Below are 13,740 nucleotides of genomic sequence, written 5' to 3'. Positions count from 1 at the left end.
CTTTCAAGTGCAATTAGAGTAAGACTAGAACTCGAACTCAAGCGAGTCACATGATTGGGTGATCCCGATAACAGCTTAAATAAACCCGCCCAAGAGAGCTCCGTTGGTATTAAAATCATTTTTGTTAGCTTTAATCAAACGTCTCGACAACAGGTGGCATAACAAACAATTTGGGCTTATTCTACGAGGATGTGGGTGGTGTGTTGGTGCGAATGGAGTATACAATTATATAATATAGCGATGAGTGCTCTCTCGTCGTGCAGCAGTGCGAGTTACTTATGGCTAGGACACAGTGCAAGTGGCTAAGTGCTAGAGGACCCTGTAGAAGGCCAACATTCCGGGTTGACACTGGAGGATATATATAGGATATCGCCTATGGCATAGGTACATAGCTATACTGCACAACTACACCCGTGTAATGCGGTTCAGATCGTGACGTCGCTGGGCATTCCGGTCCTTGATCTCCTGCTTGCGGATCTCCGACTGCTTGTAGACGAACAGTGGCCTAAAGACGATGGCCCTCCGCGGACGCTCCAGCCTCTTGGCAGCCGCATCCCTGCGCTGGCGGGCGGAATATGGCCGGAAGAGCTGCGACTTGGCCGTGTCGTGGGCGTAGAGGGTGCTCAGGAAGTCAAAGTACGGCTTGGAGCGCAGACTATCGGGCTGGGCCAAGGGCGAGGGGCTGTAGCTGAACTGATTGGGCGTCTCGATGTCCAGCAGCGAGTGTGGCACCTCCTGCAGCTGGGGAGCTGCCGTCGTCATGGCCGCCAGGATCACCACCAGGATCAGGCCAGAGAAAAGCTGCAAAAAACAAAAAGTGGGAAAGAACAAGGAACAATTAGTTGGAGACATTGAAATAGGTGTGAATAGCCACTGGAGGACAGAAAACAGAAGACAGAGAACTGAGAACTGAGAACTGAGAACCTGTCTGCTCTAAGCGCTTATGCTGTGAATTAGCATACAATAATTAATTTAAATTAGCCAACTGGACAACTGAAGGGGGAGCCAAGTCAATGATATAACCGCAATCAAATCTAATTTATAGTCGCACGTAAAATATTCATGAGCACGTCTTGAATTTGGTAGGCGTCATCGGGCATGAACCGCGAATCCAGCTGATCTCTAGGCGCCATACTATACTATAAGATCCAAGATCTAAGATCTAAGATCTAACCGGATGCACCACTCTCTAATTTATGCTGTATACCACTAACTTTCGAGCTATTCCTGGAATAGCCATACATGATTCACCCATGATACCCTCTTTTTCGGCTGTTTTTTTTTTCGAATTATGTAAAACCTTAACCGCAGACAGAAAACAAATTAATTTCAATCAGCAGCTGGGCAAAAGGAGAAGCTTGGGATTGTAACCGGTTGGCTTAGTGGCTCAGGGTTAAGAGCTTGGCTCTGTAAACCGAATCAAGGCTTTCGACAGGATGATGGCCCAATGGATCAGCCGCCGATCAAGCGCTTTTATGACACTTCCTCATGAGTTGTCGTGATCACAAGTTCAAATCGATACAGATGTAGATGTAGATGTAGATATAGATATAGAAATAGAATAACTTGATTTGATAATGCTTTTGGCCTTGTCCGGCGGCGGCGAAAAAATCAGAGTACGCTGTCCGTTAGAGCAGTGTTTTTTGTGTTTTTTTTTCGATGTTTTTTGTTGTTTTCTGTTTTTTTGCAGCCTTAATATCGTGAACTTCGGTTGAAAATGTTAATCGCCGAAACACGTTTTTCCTTCTTTGTTGGCCTGAGCCTGTGTTGTGGCTCATAAATTGGTGGACTGATAGCGGATCTCGATTGATACTCACTTGCCAAGAGAATGCAAACATCTTAGATGACGAGTGTGCTTTAATTGGTGGAGTATCCTGTTCTGGCACTTTTGTCACTTGCTCCGATTCGTTTTAAACGGAATATCACTCGCGAAATGTCGAAAACGTTCTGATCGATCGTATGTCTTTATTAGCTGAAAGCCACTGATAAGCTGATTACAATTAACTGATGTAATGATGCCCGTGTTATGGTGTTATAGATTCTCGATGCTATCGCCACTGAGCGTGCGCTTCAACTGTTCAGAATTTTTGTCACAATTCACTTTTATACGGCTGCCGCGATGACTTCGTGTGCCGAAACGGGTTTCGCCCTGCGTTTCGCTAAGTGTTGCCGATATCGCGGCGTTCGCTTAATGTTTTGGTTTTAATTTTGGTTTTGGTTTTGGGTTTAAGCCAAATTGCCAAATTGCCAAATTGCTGGCACCGCTGCAGTTGATCCAGCCAGTCACGTAATTAACGCTTTTGGGAGGCTTCCCAGATCATAGCCCCATATGCGTCACATATGCCCCTGTTTGTTTGCGCTTGGCATTAACCGATCTTCGATCTGCGCCGGCTAACTAATTAAACTTTTTCCATGACGCACTTACCAATCAAGAGAGACACTAATCCTAATCCCCCGCAGAGATCCGATAAACACTTTTCACATCTTCACATCACAGGATGAGGAACTGTGTGGAGCTGGGGGGCAATAGAGAGCTGTGAAACTGGAAACACGGAAGCCAAAGGGGAGTCGTAAAGCTTGAGTTTGATCTCTCACAGAGATCGTTTCAGCATCGGCACCAATTTGGAGATCATTATGTGTGCCTAAGTTATGCAAATTGTTGTTTGGTGACGCATGTCTGGCTTCGACTTGGATGCTTGGATGCTTGGATGATTGGATGCTTGGAAAATTGTCAACCCAGCATAGAGCAAGGCACTTGAGCTTGGCTTTCATGCTTGAGGAGGGAATCCGAAGGTCGACTGTTCTTGTTTAATGCCATTGCCAGTGGTAGTGGTATTGGTAATGGTAATGGTAATGAGCCACGCTCGACTGGATCCCTCTCCCCCCACCAGATAACCAGATAAAGATTAGGCCCCCCACCCCCTTCTTGCCGCACGTGATCAGATCAGAATGGGTTTGGTCTTGGCATCCAGTTCGACATTCAGTTCGAAGTAGAGAGCCAGTGACGTTGGTCCACCACTCGCATCGGATTGTGGTTTCTTGAAGACCCGTCTTGGCCGTGTCAATGGCCAACCGGTTGAGTGCAGGCTGATTTATTCAATTGGCTAACATTTAGCCAAATTGCCCGTCAACACCCCCGAAACGAAAACGCAAACGAAAACGAAAACGACAACGAAAAAACAGGCTCTCAGAACTTGGTCTAGACTCTCACTCAGGCTGGCTTCTTTGTTTGCTGGCGTCTCTAAGCCTTTTCTTGCGTATTTATAGCCAGAGCAGAACCATTTTGCCCATAATATTTGTTCAATAAATTCCATTTAATTAGTTTTTTGGCTTGCAAGCCGGTTTGAAACGCAATAAGACTAATGGCCGGGCGATAAGCGGAGCCACAGAGCCATCGTCACAGGCCGACCAAATGTCAGAGAGTGAAAAACAAAATAAAAATGCTTATCAGGGACTTGCGTCTATTCGCTAAAGTTCAGATCCGACCGGATCCCTTGGGCAATTTCACATAACGCCGTTTTAATCTCATTATTTTAAGCAAGTATTTGCTTATTTACATGTTTTTTATTTGTTATATGTACTTGTCAAAATCGGAACTTGTTAACTAGTGAGCATTTTTTTATTCCTGAGTCTAAAGTCCATAAAGAAAGTAGTAACTTAAATGCGAATAATTTTTTTGTTTATCTGATGATAACTTCCTGTCCAAATCGGTGAATTAAAATAAGTAAGCATTATTCATTCATGTGTCTATGATCCATGCTAAAAGTAGTAACAACAGTAATGCAATAATGTTTTTGTTTACTTGATTATAATTTCCTGTGCATATAACATGTACTTGTCTAAATCGGATCTTACTATCAATGAGCTTTATTCTTTCATTAGTCTATGATCCATGATGAAAAGTAGTAACTGAAATGCAATAATCTTTTTGTTTATCTGAATATGACTTCCTGTGAAAAACATTTGTACACACTTGTGAAAATCGGAACTTACTAATCAGTGAGCATTATTCATTCATGAATCTATGATCCCCATGACCCATGATGAAAGTAGGTGAATCACGCGGCTTTTAATACACGACTTAGTCGGAAATGCAGGTGTTCTAATTGGGTAAGATATGCTGCGTTGCTGGGCGTTGACTTCCGCGGAGGAGTACGACTCATCAGCGAGGTGATAATTGGCCAAGATTGGATGCTGGTTGCGCTTTCCGCGGGATTGATTCACTACATATCGACTGGCGACCGAAAAAGGTGTCAGACAAAAGGGGCACGTTCCGGCTGCCGCTGAAACTAACATTTCCATTTGCCATCTCCTACCATCCTGAACACTCAATATTTGCCCTTCCACTTTGGACTGGCGACTGGCGCACGTCATTTGCGGACTTTTGGGTGACTGATACACCCTGGTGGTAATTAACACCTCAGCAGCTTCGTCACACGCTTTCCACCACCGAACAACACTTAATTTATGGCCCTAATTTGTTTTGATCATGGATCATGGAAATTTTGGCCGATCTAATTAGTAACATGATTTAAAAGGGGGTGTTAAATGCGGATCTTTAATTTACGAGGTTTTCGCAGCATTGATTTGTTTTTAAATGTTGGCGCCTCTCTGAGCTTTATTCGACTTTGTCTCGGCCTTGCCAGATCGTCGGAAAAAAATAAACCAGAGCTTTTACTCAAGAAACGCTTGAGTGAGAGCTCGTTTGACATGCATTTTACTCATGTCAAATATTTATACATTCAATGAGTGACTTTTAAGATATCTGAGTGACATTTTTGATTTATTCCGTCAATCTTGTGGATAATTTAAACACTTTTGACTGCAGAAAAAACATTAGTTTTTGCTTCTATTTTAATGTTCAACAAAAAGTTATATGAATGAAATAAAAAGGTAGATAAGAAAATATGGGTCAGGCTATTGTTATTTTAACGTCTATAAAAATAGAAAATGTATGTACGATATGTTGCAGTAAAATTTTGATTTGCTCATCACGTTTTTTTATTACTCAGTAAATTTAAAAAAATTTTTTTTAGTACTAGGCTGCTGGAAATACATTTAAAAGAAGTCGATTTATAGACGAATTCGCACAAAAAGCTGTAGTCTAATATTTTGTTAAAATTAATATTAGACAATACTTAATAAAACCATTGAAGCATTGCAGTATCAACAGTTAATCACTAATTCCTGTGAATATTCAATCATAAACTTAAAACTCATATTTAAATAATCAAAACAATAAACTTTCCAGCTTAAGATCTTCAAAGAAATTGTTTTTTAAAGTCACACAAATATTATGCCAATTTTCATTTTCACTTAAAGTACACTTAAAAAAAAAAAAACAAGTTAATAAAAATCTAGTTCCAACCGCTGATAACACTTTCGAAATTAACGGTTAACCGTTTTGCCGGCCACAACAGACTGTTAGCCAACAGCTGTTAGGCAACAGCACGCCAACAGGCGAAGAGAAACCGCTGTCCAAGCGAATATCGTAATTTTCGTAGCACAGCCACTCGACATCGGACATCGGTTCTTACGAATATTGGTAAAAATTTGTAAATCGCTGTTTTAAAAACTTAATTAAAGTGCTGCTGCCGGTCCTAAAAGCACCTGGCCGTGTTCGCGTCGAAATTCGTGTCGCTTTGCTCTGATCGTGCGGTTCTTGCTGATTATCAACAAATGCCAAAATTTCGTCAAGGCGAATAAAAATTGTATATGTACACATGTATGTATGTGTGTGTGTGTGTGAAGATCACCAAGTATATGTGTGTGTGTGTGCGAGTCTCTGGGCAAATAAAAAACACATTTTTTAATATTTAACTAATATTTGGCACAAACGACATAAAAAAAACGGCAAGATTGACATTGAAATACACCGGAAAAAAAGTGTAAAGTGAAGACAAAAGCGTCTTATCAGTAGAAAAACTAATGCAAAACCAACAATAACTATTTCAGATTTATATACCTCATATTTTTTTCGTCGAAATCTACCCACTCTCTTTGTTATAACTTTTGTGCTTGTCTTTGTTGCGTTATTTGTTATTGTTGTTTCGGGGTTGTCTCGCGATTAGAATTAATTGACAAATGGCAACAACAAATTATTCGGGTTCTTTTTTCGGTGTTAATACTTACGGGCAAAAAAAGGCACTGCTAGAAAAGTTGTAGATATGTAAATTTTGGAAATAATCAGGAAGATGAAAGCGCTGTTTGGTATAGTAAAATATAAATTGTAAGACAGTTAATAATATAAATTAATATTTATTTGGCTAATAATTTCAAGTAAAATACATTGTAACAAGTGTCATCCCTGAATAAGTATCGTCTCGTGGGCTGTAAAAAAGTAACAGGATGCACGAAAGAAGCCACAAAAGGGAGACGAACGAAAAGAACATGAATAAATCATAACTAGAGTTAGTGCGATCGGATTGTTTTCGTTGCTCGCCTTCTGCGATCGGTTAGACATAAAATTAAAGTACAAATAAACGAAAACATTAACCGCGGGTTCAACGACCGCCGACTTCTCTCCATGTGTGCGAGTTCTCAGAGATAGAAAAAGCATAGACCTCCACTTCTTTCTCGGACCCATTCCCATTAGCACCTGTCACACCATTCTTTATCGCGAGCTGCTTTTTTGGGGTTATCTAAAACAGGCAACAGGTAGCTGTTACCTGTTTCCTGTTACCTGTTTGTGAACTATCGTATGGAGCAAAAGGACATATCGATACACACAGACAGATCGATAATATCATACCTCTGTTCCTCTGTTCATTTACAGTGGGAGCAGTGAACATTAAGTGTACTAAAAAATCAATACCCAGCAGCGGAATATAAGCAAGTCGGCACCTGTAATTATCCAAAAATCCAGCTACATGTCACAATCACCTCAGCTGAAGCGACAGAAAATGTCCCAGGGGAAAAAGTTCGGCGATGGAGACCCATTTAATTACCAGGAGCTGAACATCATTGGCACAGGTAAGCGGATTTGTTGTTGGGATAGGTCGGCGCTACAAAGTGGTTATTGTTTATTTATGGATGCTCAACGAAACTTTGGGGATCATTAACAACATACTTAATTTGCTTACAAATTTGGGTTATACAATAAAGCAAACACACGCTATTGTTTGTTTAAAAAGCTTGTTTAAATAGTAGCTAATTGAGTGCTAAGAACCTTCACTAAGTGCGGCTTAAAGAAAAGTATGTAAAAAATCTAATTATTACGTTTGAAAACCATATTTTAACGAGTTTGTAGCGCATTAGCCGACTGCACTTAACCGACCCTTTTAAAACCACGACTAATTAAGCATGGAAAATCATGAAAAAGGGGAAGTATTGACTAGGTAAAGATCGGAATTTCCCCGTTTTGGGGCTTGAGCATTTTCCTTGCATACTTTTGGGTTTATCCCTAGGGGGGCCACGTGTTTTTATATCATTATTCGAAAAGAATATCGAACTCAGATCGATGCTCGGACAAGTGGCTCATGGTCTTTTTTTTTTGGGGCAGCAATTACCAATACCAAACGTTGTGTTTCTTTGTTTTGTCGATAAAGTCCAAATCAATTGCGTCACCGAGCTGTGAAAAGGCGAATAATGTTAATGATGAATATTGTTACTGGCTGTGAGTCAGGGCAGGGGCTTAGAGGGGGCGGGGGGCTTCAAGCCGGAAGGTAAGCCATTCACGGGCCCCCCTCAATTTCATCTGTTATACGAGCCACACACTTACATTTTCGTCTGTCTGTTCGCATTCATTCAATTATTGCCCCTTGCCATTCGCTTTCGCTCCAACCTTTCATTGTTGTTGTTGTTTTGTTTTTGTTTTTTCATTTTTTTCCCTTGGTCTGTGCGCAATTTTCGAGTTTATTTTTTTGACAATGCCAAATCGAGAGCCCAGTAGCCGCCGACGTTCAAAACGAGTCGAAGTCGAGCTTTCGGCCTTGTGCTTGACTGTCGAAATAGCGGCACAGTTCACAAGCCAGGTGGTCTGTGGTCTGTCTGGAGACCCCCAAAAAAACCTCCCACCCCCCACTGGGTTCGATCTTACTTGCAGTACAGTGTCTGTCAATGTCACCCGAAATAGCAATAGCCAGTGTCTTGTTGTTGCCCCCCACGCATGTCTCCGTCCGTCCAGTTGTCCGTACGGGTGATAAATTTCGGGTGACAACATTTTGTCTGTGGCATTTGATTCTGATTGGGGCTATTTCGGCTTTCTTCACTCGAGCACATTTGAAATAGTATAATATCAATATTAAATTTCGTATTTTAATGAAATATTTGTCTACCTTGGTGGTCTAAAATACATTATTATTCCGTTAATTAAAATATTTCAATACCAACATGTAAAATGTAAATTTTAATCAAGGAGATAAATTGAATAAAATAAATATTAAGTACCGAGTTCTTAAAACTTTTTCTATTGCAAAAATTAAGATTTTTTTAATTTATAAGGTATTAAACTATTTAGAAGGCAACAAACATTTTCCTTAAATCATTACCAGTTTAACCTGAGTGCTAAGAATAACAAGATGAACAAGAAAAGTAGAAATCATGAACAATATTTCATAGATAGAGAAGTGAATTTGTCTTAAATCATTGCCAATTCTGAGATCAAATATTTCTCTCCGTGAGTCTCTCGTTTCAGCAACCTATATAGTTTGCCAGATATCGACAATCAGCCGGCATTTTTCGGCCATCTTATCAGCACAGCTGACTTTGGTTTTTGTTGCCTTTTATTTTTATTTCGTATACTATGCGAATTTTCGGCAGTTTTACTTGTTCTTATCTGGACTTGCTTTTAGGGGTATTTTTCGTGTCTCTGTTTTCGCTTCTGATTAGCATTACGATTTGATTCGGTCATTCGCAATTTTGATCCAATTTTGCTTGGCTTTTTCAGGTGCTTATGGAACGGTCTACAGAGCCCGGGATGTGATGAGCGGTAATATAGTGGCCCTGAAGAAAGTGAGGATTTCGCTGAACGAGAATGGAGTGCCAATGTCCACGCTGCGGGAAATTTCGCTGCTCAAGCAACTGAATGCCAGCAATCATGCAAATATAGTCAAGTGAGTATGTTACCTATTTGGGGGCTTAAGTTTTAAGCGAATGCATTAGCATTTCTAAACAATTAGCAGCAGGCATTTAGATCGTGTATATACATACATATGCAGCTAAAAGCTAAAGGGGGTGTTTGTTGTGGTGTGTTATCACCCGCTATTGAGGCCGAGTGGCGCCCCAACTATTTGCCAAAGTCACTCGAAAGAACCTCCCTACAATGTCACAGCGCTTCTGTTTATCTTTGCACGCTATATAGCCGCAGTATTCCGCCGATTTGCAGGTGTCTCCCCCTTCTGCCTTACCCCCACTTTTGGCATATGCCAGTCAAATAACTCTGGAGCGGCGCCGCTTTGCTACCGCTGATAACGCCGCTGATTTTGTATTGGCATTAAGTAATATGCGGCAGCCGTTGCAAATTTGAATTTACAGAGCGCGCGCTTAACAGGCTCGATAACACAATGTTGCCGGTAGCCGATATCGATCACATGTTGCGCTCTCCTTCTCTCTCTGTTTCTCTCTTTTCTTAAAGCAAATTAACATTGTGAGAGAGATCTGGGGAATATCGTATGTGCAAAAGAGCAAGTTCAACAAACAGTATGTTAAATTGCAGAACGCGCTATGTTGTGTGCCTACTATTTTACTTGAAACCAGAAGTATATTTTGGTTTGAGGGGAAAATTCACTTTTTGAAAATTCTCAAGCTTATAAATGTTTATTAAACATTACAGTTTTAATGCTGGAATTTCTGTACTTCCTTAAAATTTTTTTTGTTTTTTGTAAGCATTAACAATTCAAAAGTGCTGTTAAAATAACTGACTAAAATTTCGCCTAACATAATGTAAATAACATTTGCTTTTTAACACTTATGTTATTAACTTTGCAAACGATCTCTTTTATTTTTGCCACTTGCCTCTTTGATCGCTATATCGTAAGCGTGCGCATGTGTTTGTTGCGAGTGTTTTGCTTAGTTCCCTTAACGAACACAGTATGGCCGATGGCGCTAATAAGGCCAGCAGCATTTTATAACATTTCGTCTATATCTCTCAACATTTCCTATCTATCTGTCCCTTTCTGTGCTTGAAATCACACAATTTCTTATATATATATATATTAATATTTCCCCTACATTTTCAGACTGTTCGAAGTATGCCAGTTTCTGGAGCGAGATGGCCAACTGTTGATTCTTCTGGTTTTCGAGCATTTGGAACAGGATCTGTCGGATCTTATAGATAGACTGCCCAAATCGGGCATGTCGCCTCCTACAATTCAGGTGGGCGTTGAAATTTATACTTTACATAATTATATTATTATATGTAATTATAACTTCTTACAAGGACCGTAAATAATTATTATTGATTCGATTATTTCGTTAATCCATTTTTTGTATAAATTTCTATTTTGCTCATAAAATATTAATTAATTTGTGATTTTTATTTTAACTTAAAATTAATATATATATATTTAGATAATATATTTATTTAGATAAAATTGATAAAGTTTTCGGCTTTTTTTTATCAAGATTTGATTGTTACAACTTCTTGTAATTATAAATTGAAGAATTTTTTTTTCGATTTTTTAATACAAGTTTTGAATTTTATTTTACCCTTGTAGCGCCTGTCGAGGGAATTACTTACTGGAGTGGACTTTCTGCACTCGCATCGCATCATCCATCGGGATTTGAAGCCCCAGAATTTGCTAGTCTCGTCGCAGGGTCACCTCAAGATCGCCGACTTTGGCCTGGCCAAAACGTACGGATCGGAAATGAAGCTCACTTCGGTGGTGGTCACCTTGTGGTATCGAGCCCCCGAAGTACTGCTTGCCCAGCCCTATAATAGCACCGTAGATATCTGGAGTGCCGCCTGCATTATCTTTGAGATGTTTAACCGCAGGGCTTTGTTTCCCGGAACCTCTGAAAAGAACCAGCTGGATCGCATCTTCGAGTGGGTGTTCTATTAAATTTCGTTGTTTCATTTTATAAAACTTTTATGTTTGATAATTTACAGACTGACTGGTCGGCCCACCGAACAGCAATGGCCCCAGACTATTTCAGTGGCCCTGGAGCACTTTCCCCAGCGGCATCCAAAGAGACCAAGAGACTTTTGTCCCCATTTGTGCAAATATGCCGATGGCCTGTTGAATGTGAGTATATATCCCAATGGAGTAAAGTAATCTGGTTTGGTTTTACAACTTGTTTTTGTCCAATGAACTTTATTTTAACTTCTTTAATAACTTTCTTATTCTCTTTCTCTATTTTTGTACACCCATGAATTTGCCTTAAATTTAATTTTCTCAATTTGAGACGAAATTTTCTTGGTTATACAAGAGAGATTTAAATAATATGACTTTTAAAACATAAGAAACCGCTTTTATAGTTTTGAAAATTTAAAATGCATAGTACTTAAAACACCTCGATGATTACTCCCTCTTAAATTGTAAAAACTGATATTATTGTATACCCTCGACTAATGATTACCCCGTTCTTGCCCCACAGCAAATGCTATCCTACGACCTGCACCTGCGACCATCCGCCTTGGCTTGCCTGGAGCACGAGTACTTCCAGCAGGAGCCACTATAGCCCTGCTATCGAAACATATCCCAGAAAGATGAAGAAAGCGAGAAATCGTTACGGCCTCGGCCTCGCTTCGTTCTTGTTACAATGTTCCTTTAAGTGTAGTGAAGCATTTTGTTTATTTTTTTCGCGTCAGTCCAGTTATGGTGTCCGGATCCGGGTCCGGAATGAAGAATATAAATACCTTAATATGTTTGTAGTCGTAAGCTAAGTGTAAACATAAAAACAAACATTGTCGTGTCGTATAATTATTACTGCCGATCAACTGATAACCGTTAAATGTGAAACGATTCTCGAGGGCGCTTTAGAGCCCCTCCAAATGTGATACACAAAGTTCAGGAATGCATTATACAATTTCAAAATTTTGTACAACAACTACAATTTATATATGCAACTATATATACAGCGTAAACTTATACTCTTGTGCTGTTTTCTTTGGTAAATGGGTCTAAAGTGGATTGAAAGCCGCTGGCATAATTACTCTTTTTATTCTCAATCACTTGGCGGGATTATTTTACATAATTTGTTTATATATTAGGAAATTACACACTTTAAACAAAAACCTATCGAAATGAAAATTATCTTTCCAAATTTGTGTAATATAAATATTTTGTTGTCAAATTTATAGTTAATTATTTTTTTCTTTAGTTATGTGTTACATTTAAAATGTTTGCATATTTAACGTTAATAAATGGTGTGCAACCAGTTTGAAAAGGAACAGATAAGTAAGGCACTGCATAAGCTTCATTTTCGAGCCATTTATTGTTTAAATATATAGTTATTTAGTTTAAATGGCCAAGCTTTCCAATTGCTGACATAAACTTACTGAATACCCCGTTTATATATTTATGGCACAATTTTTTAAATCCAAATGGTATTAAGGTATATTTTTGGAAGTAAGACGGTATTTTTTTTACTTCTACGCAGTCACACTGACTTCTAGAGATGGACACACAACGATGTTTGCTAAAATCGCGTTCGATGTTTTTGGCGAAAAGTCCAATTGATGTTTGAATAATAATAAAATTGTTTAAAAAAATAGGGACAACCTCCGAACGAATCAAGTGAAAATAAAATATAAATAAGCGGTGTGTTAATTTAAGGCAAGCGGTCAATAAATAGTATATTTTTAAAAGTTTTAATTTTTCGGCATTTAGGTGCGCAAAATTTTTACCATGCCATGATCAACGTGTTTTATTTAAATTGAGTAAAACCAACTGACTGCGTAGGAAAATAAATGCAAACGAACTTATATGCACGCAGAAATATATGTAAAGGCAACATATAAAATGTATTTATTTTATTTATTTATTTTTGAATAGTAATATTTTATGAAATTTTATTGTGTATGTAAAAACTACTTATAGGGGTGACCATTTTTCAAAGTATGCATTACTTATCGATGATCCATGCCAAACATCGATATAACCGATGTATGGAAAACATCGATTGCAACAATGTGTTGCCCCACCTCTATCACCCCTACTTCCGCCTCTTTTTCGAAGACGACTTGCTAAGGAAAGTTGTGACTTTTCGTACTTTTTTGCCAATTCACGTTTCGTGTCAAGAACCCAAGACTTAAACATGCGTTACGTGGCTGCTTACCTTCTGGCCGTGCTCGGTGGCAAGGACACCCCCGCCAGCGGCGATCTGGAGAAGATCCTGAGCTCCGTGGGCATCGAGGTCGACGCTGAGCGTCTGACCAAGGTCATCAAGGAGCTGGCCGGCAAGAGCATCGAGGACCTGATCAAGGAGGGTCGCGAGAAGCTCTCCTCGATGCCGGTTGGCGGTGGTGGCGCTGTGGCCGCCGCCGATGCCGCCCCCGCTGCCGCCGCCGGTGGCGACAAGAAGGAGGCCAAGAAGGAGGAGAAGAAGGAGGAGTCCGAGTCTGAGGACGACGACATGGGCTTCGCCCTCTTCGAGTAAGCGGTTCAGCTGGCTCACAAAAGTGGCGAATATTCTGTGCTAAACACTTGCAAGGCAGAGGAGGAGGAGGAGGAGCACCGGCCATTGCGACCATTGTCTAGCCATCCGATGACCAATTCTACGAAATAAAAATCTGCAGTGTTTGCACTTTATATAAACCAAATGGAATTGTGTTTTTAGTGCGGTTTAAATGGTTATTTT

The 13,740-nt window shown here is 39.8% G+C and overlaps 3 protein-coding genes across 4 annotated transcripts; 2 read left to right on the top strand and 1 right to left on the bottom strand.

Annotated features, from left to right (window-relative positions):
- Positions 1–109: 109 nt before the first annotated feature.
- LOC108144743 lies at positions 110–2,090 on the bottom strand. Its single transcript, XM_017269845.2, has 2 exons — positions 1,818–2,090; positions 110–801 (listed from the first exon to the last, which is right to left on the bottom strand). The coding sequence occupies exons 1-2, from the start codon at positions 1,836–1,838 to the stop codon at positions 406–408; spliced, it is 417 nt and encodes a 138-aa protein (XP_017125334.1). The 5' UTR covers positions 1,839–2,090; the 3' UTR covers positions 110–405.
- A 3,401-nt stretch (positions 2,091–5,491) lies between these two features.
- Positions 5,492–12,029, top strand: LOC108144907 (cyclin-dependent kinase 4). 2 transcript variants are annotated; one of them, XM_017270069.2, is made up of 7 exons: positions 5,492–5,545; positions 6,776–6,972; positions 8,888–9,053; positions 10,179–10,314; positions 10,656–10,984; positions 11,048–11,183; positions 11,536–12,029. In XM_017270069.2, exons 2-7 carry the CDS (start codon positions 6,870–6,872, stop codon positions 11,617–11,619), a joined length of 954 nt encoding a protein of 317 aa, XP_017125558.1. In that variant the 5' UTR covers positions 5,492–5,545; positions 6,776–6,869; the 3' UTR covers positions 11,620–12,029. The 2 variants fall into 2 exon arrangements, with proteins under 2 accessions (XP_017125558.1, XP_017125557.1); XM_017270068.2 differs by having other exon boundaries at positions 5,498–5,725.
- A 1,066-nt stretch (positions 12,030–13,095) lies between these two features.
- LOC108144560 (60S acidic ribosomal protein P2) lies at positions 13,096–13,702 on the top strand. Its single transcript, XM_017269538.2, has one exon. The coding sequence runs from the start codon at positions 13,198–13,200 to the stop codon at positions 13,537–13,539; it is 342 nt and encodes a 113-aa protein (XP_017125027.1). The 5' UTR covers positions 13,096–13,197; the 3' UTR covers positions 13,540–13,702.
- Positions 13,703–13,740: the final 38 nt, after the last annotated feature.

Source organism: Drosophila elegans, unplaced genomic scaffold, assembly GCF_018152505.1.
Source record: "Drosophila elegans isolate 14027-0461.03 unplaced genomic scaffold, ASM1815250v1 contig_183, whole genome shotgun sequence".
Taxonomy (NCBI): domain Eukaryota; kingdom Metazoa; phylum Arthropoda; class Insecta; order Diptera; family Drosophilidae; genus Drosophila; species Drosophila elegans.
Note: the sequence above shows the minus strand (reverse complement) of the source record. Positions and strands in the feature narration are given on the sequence as shown.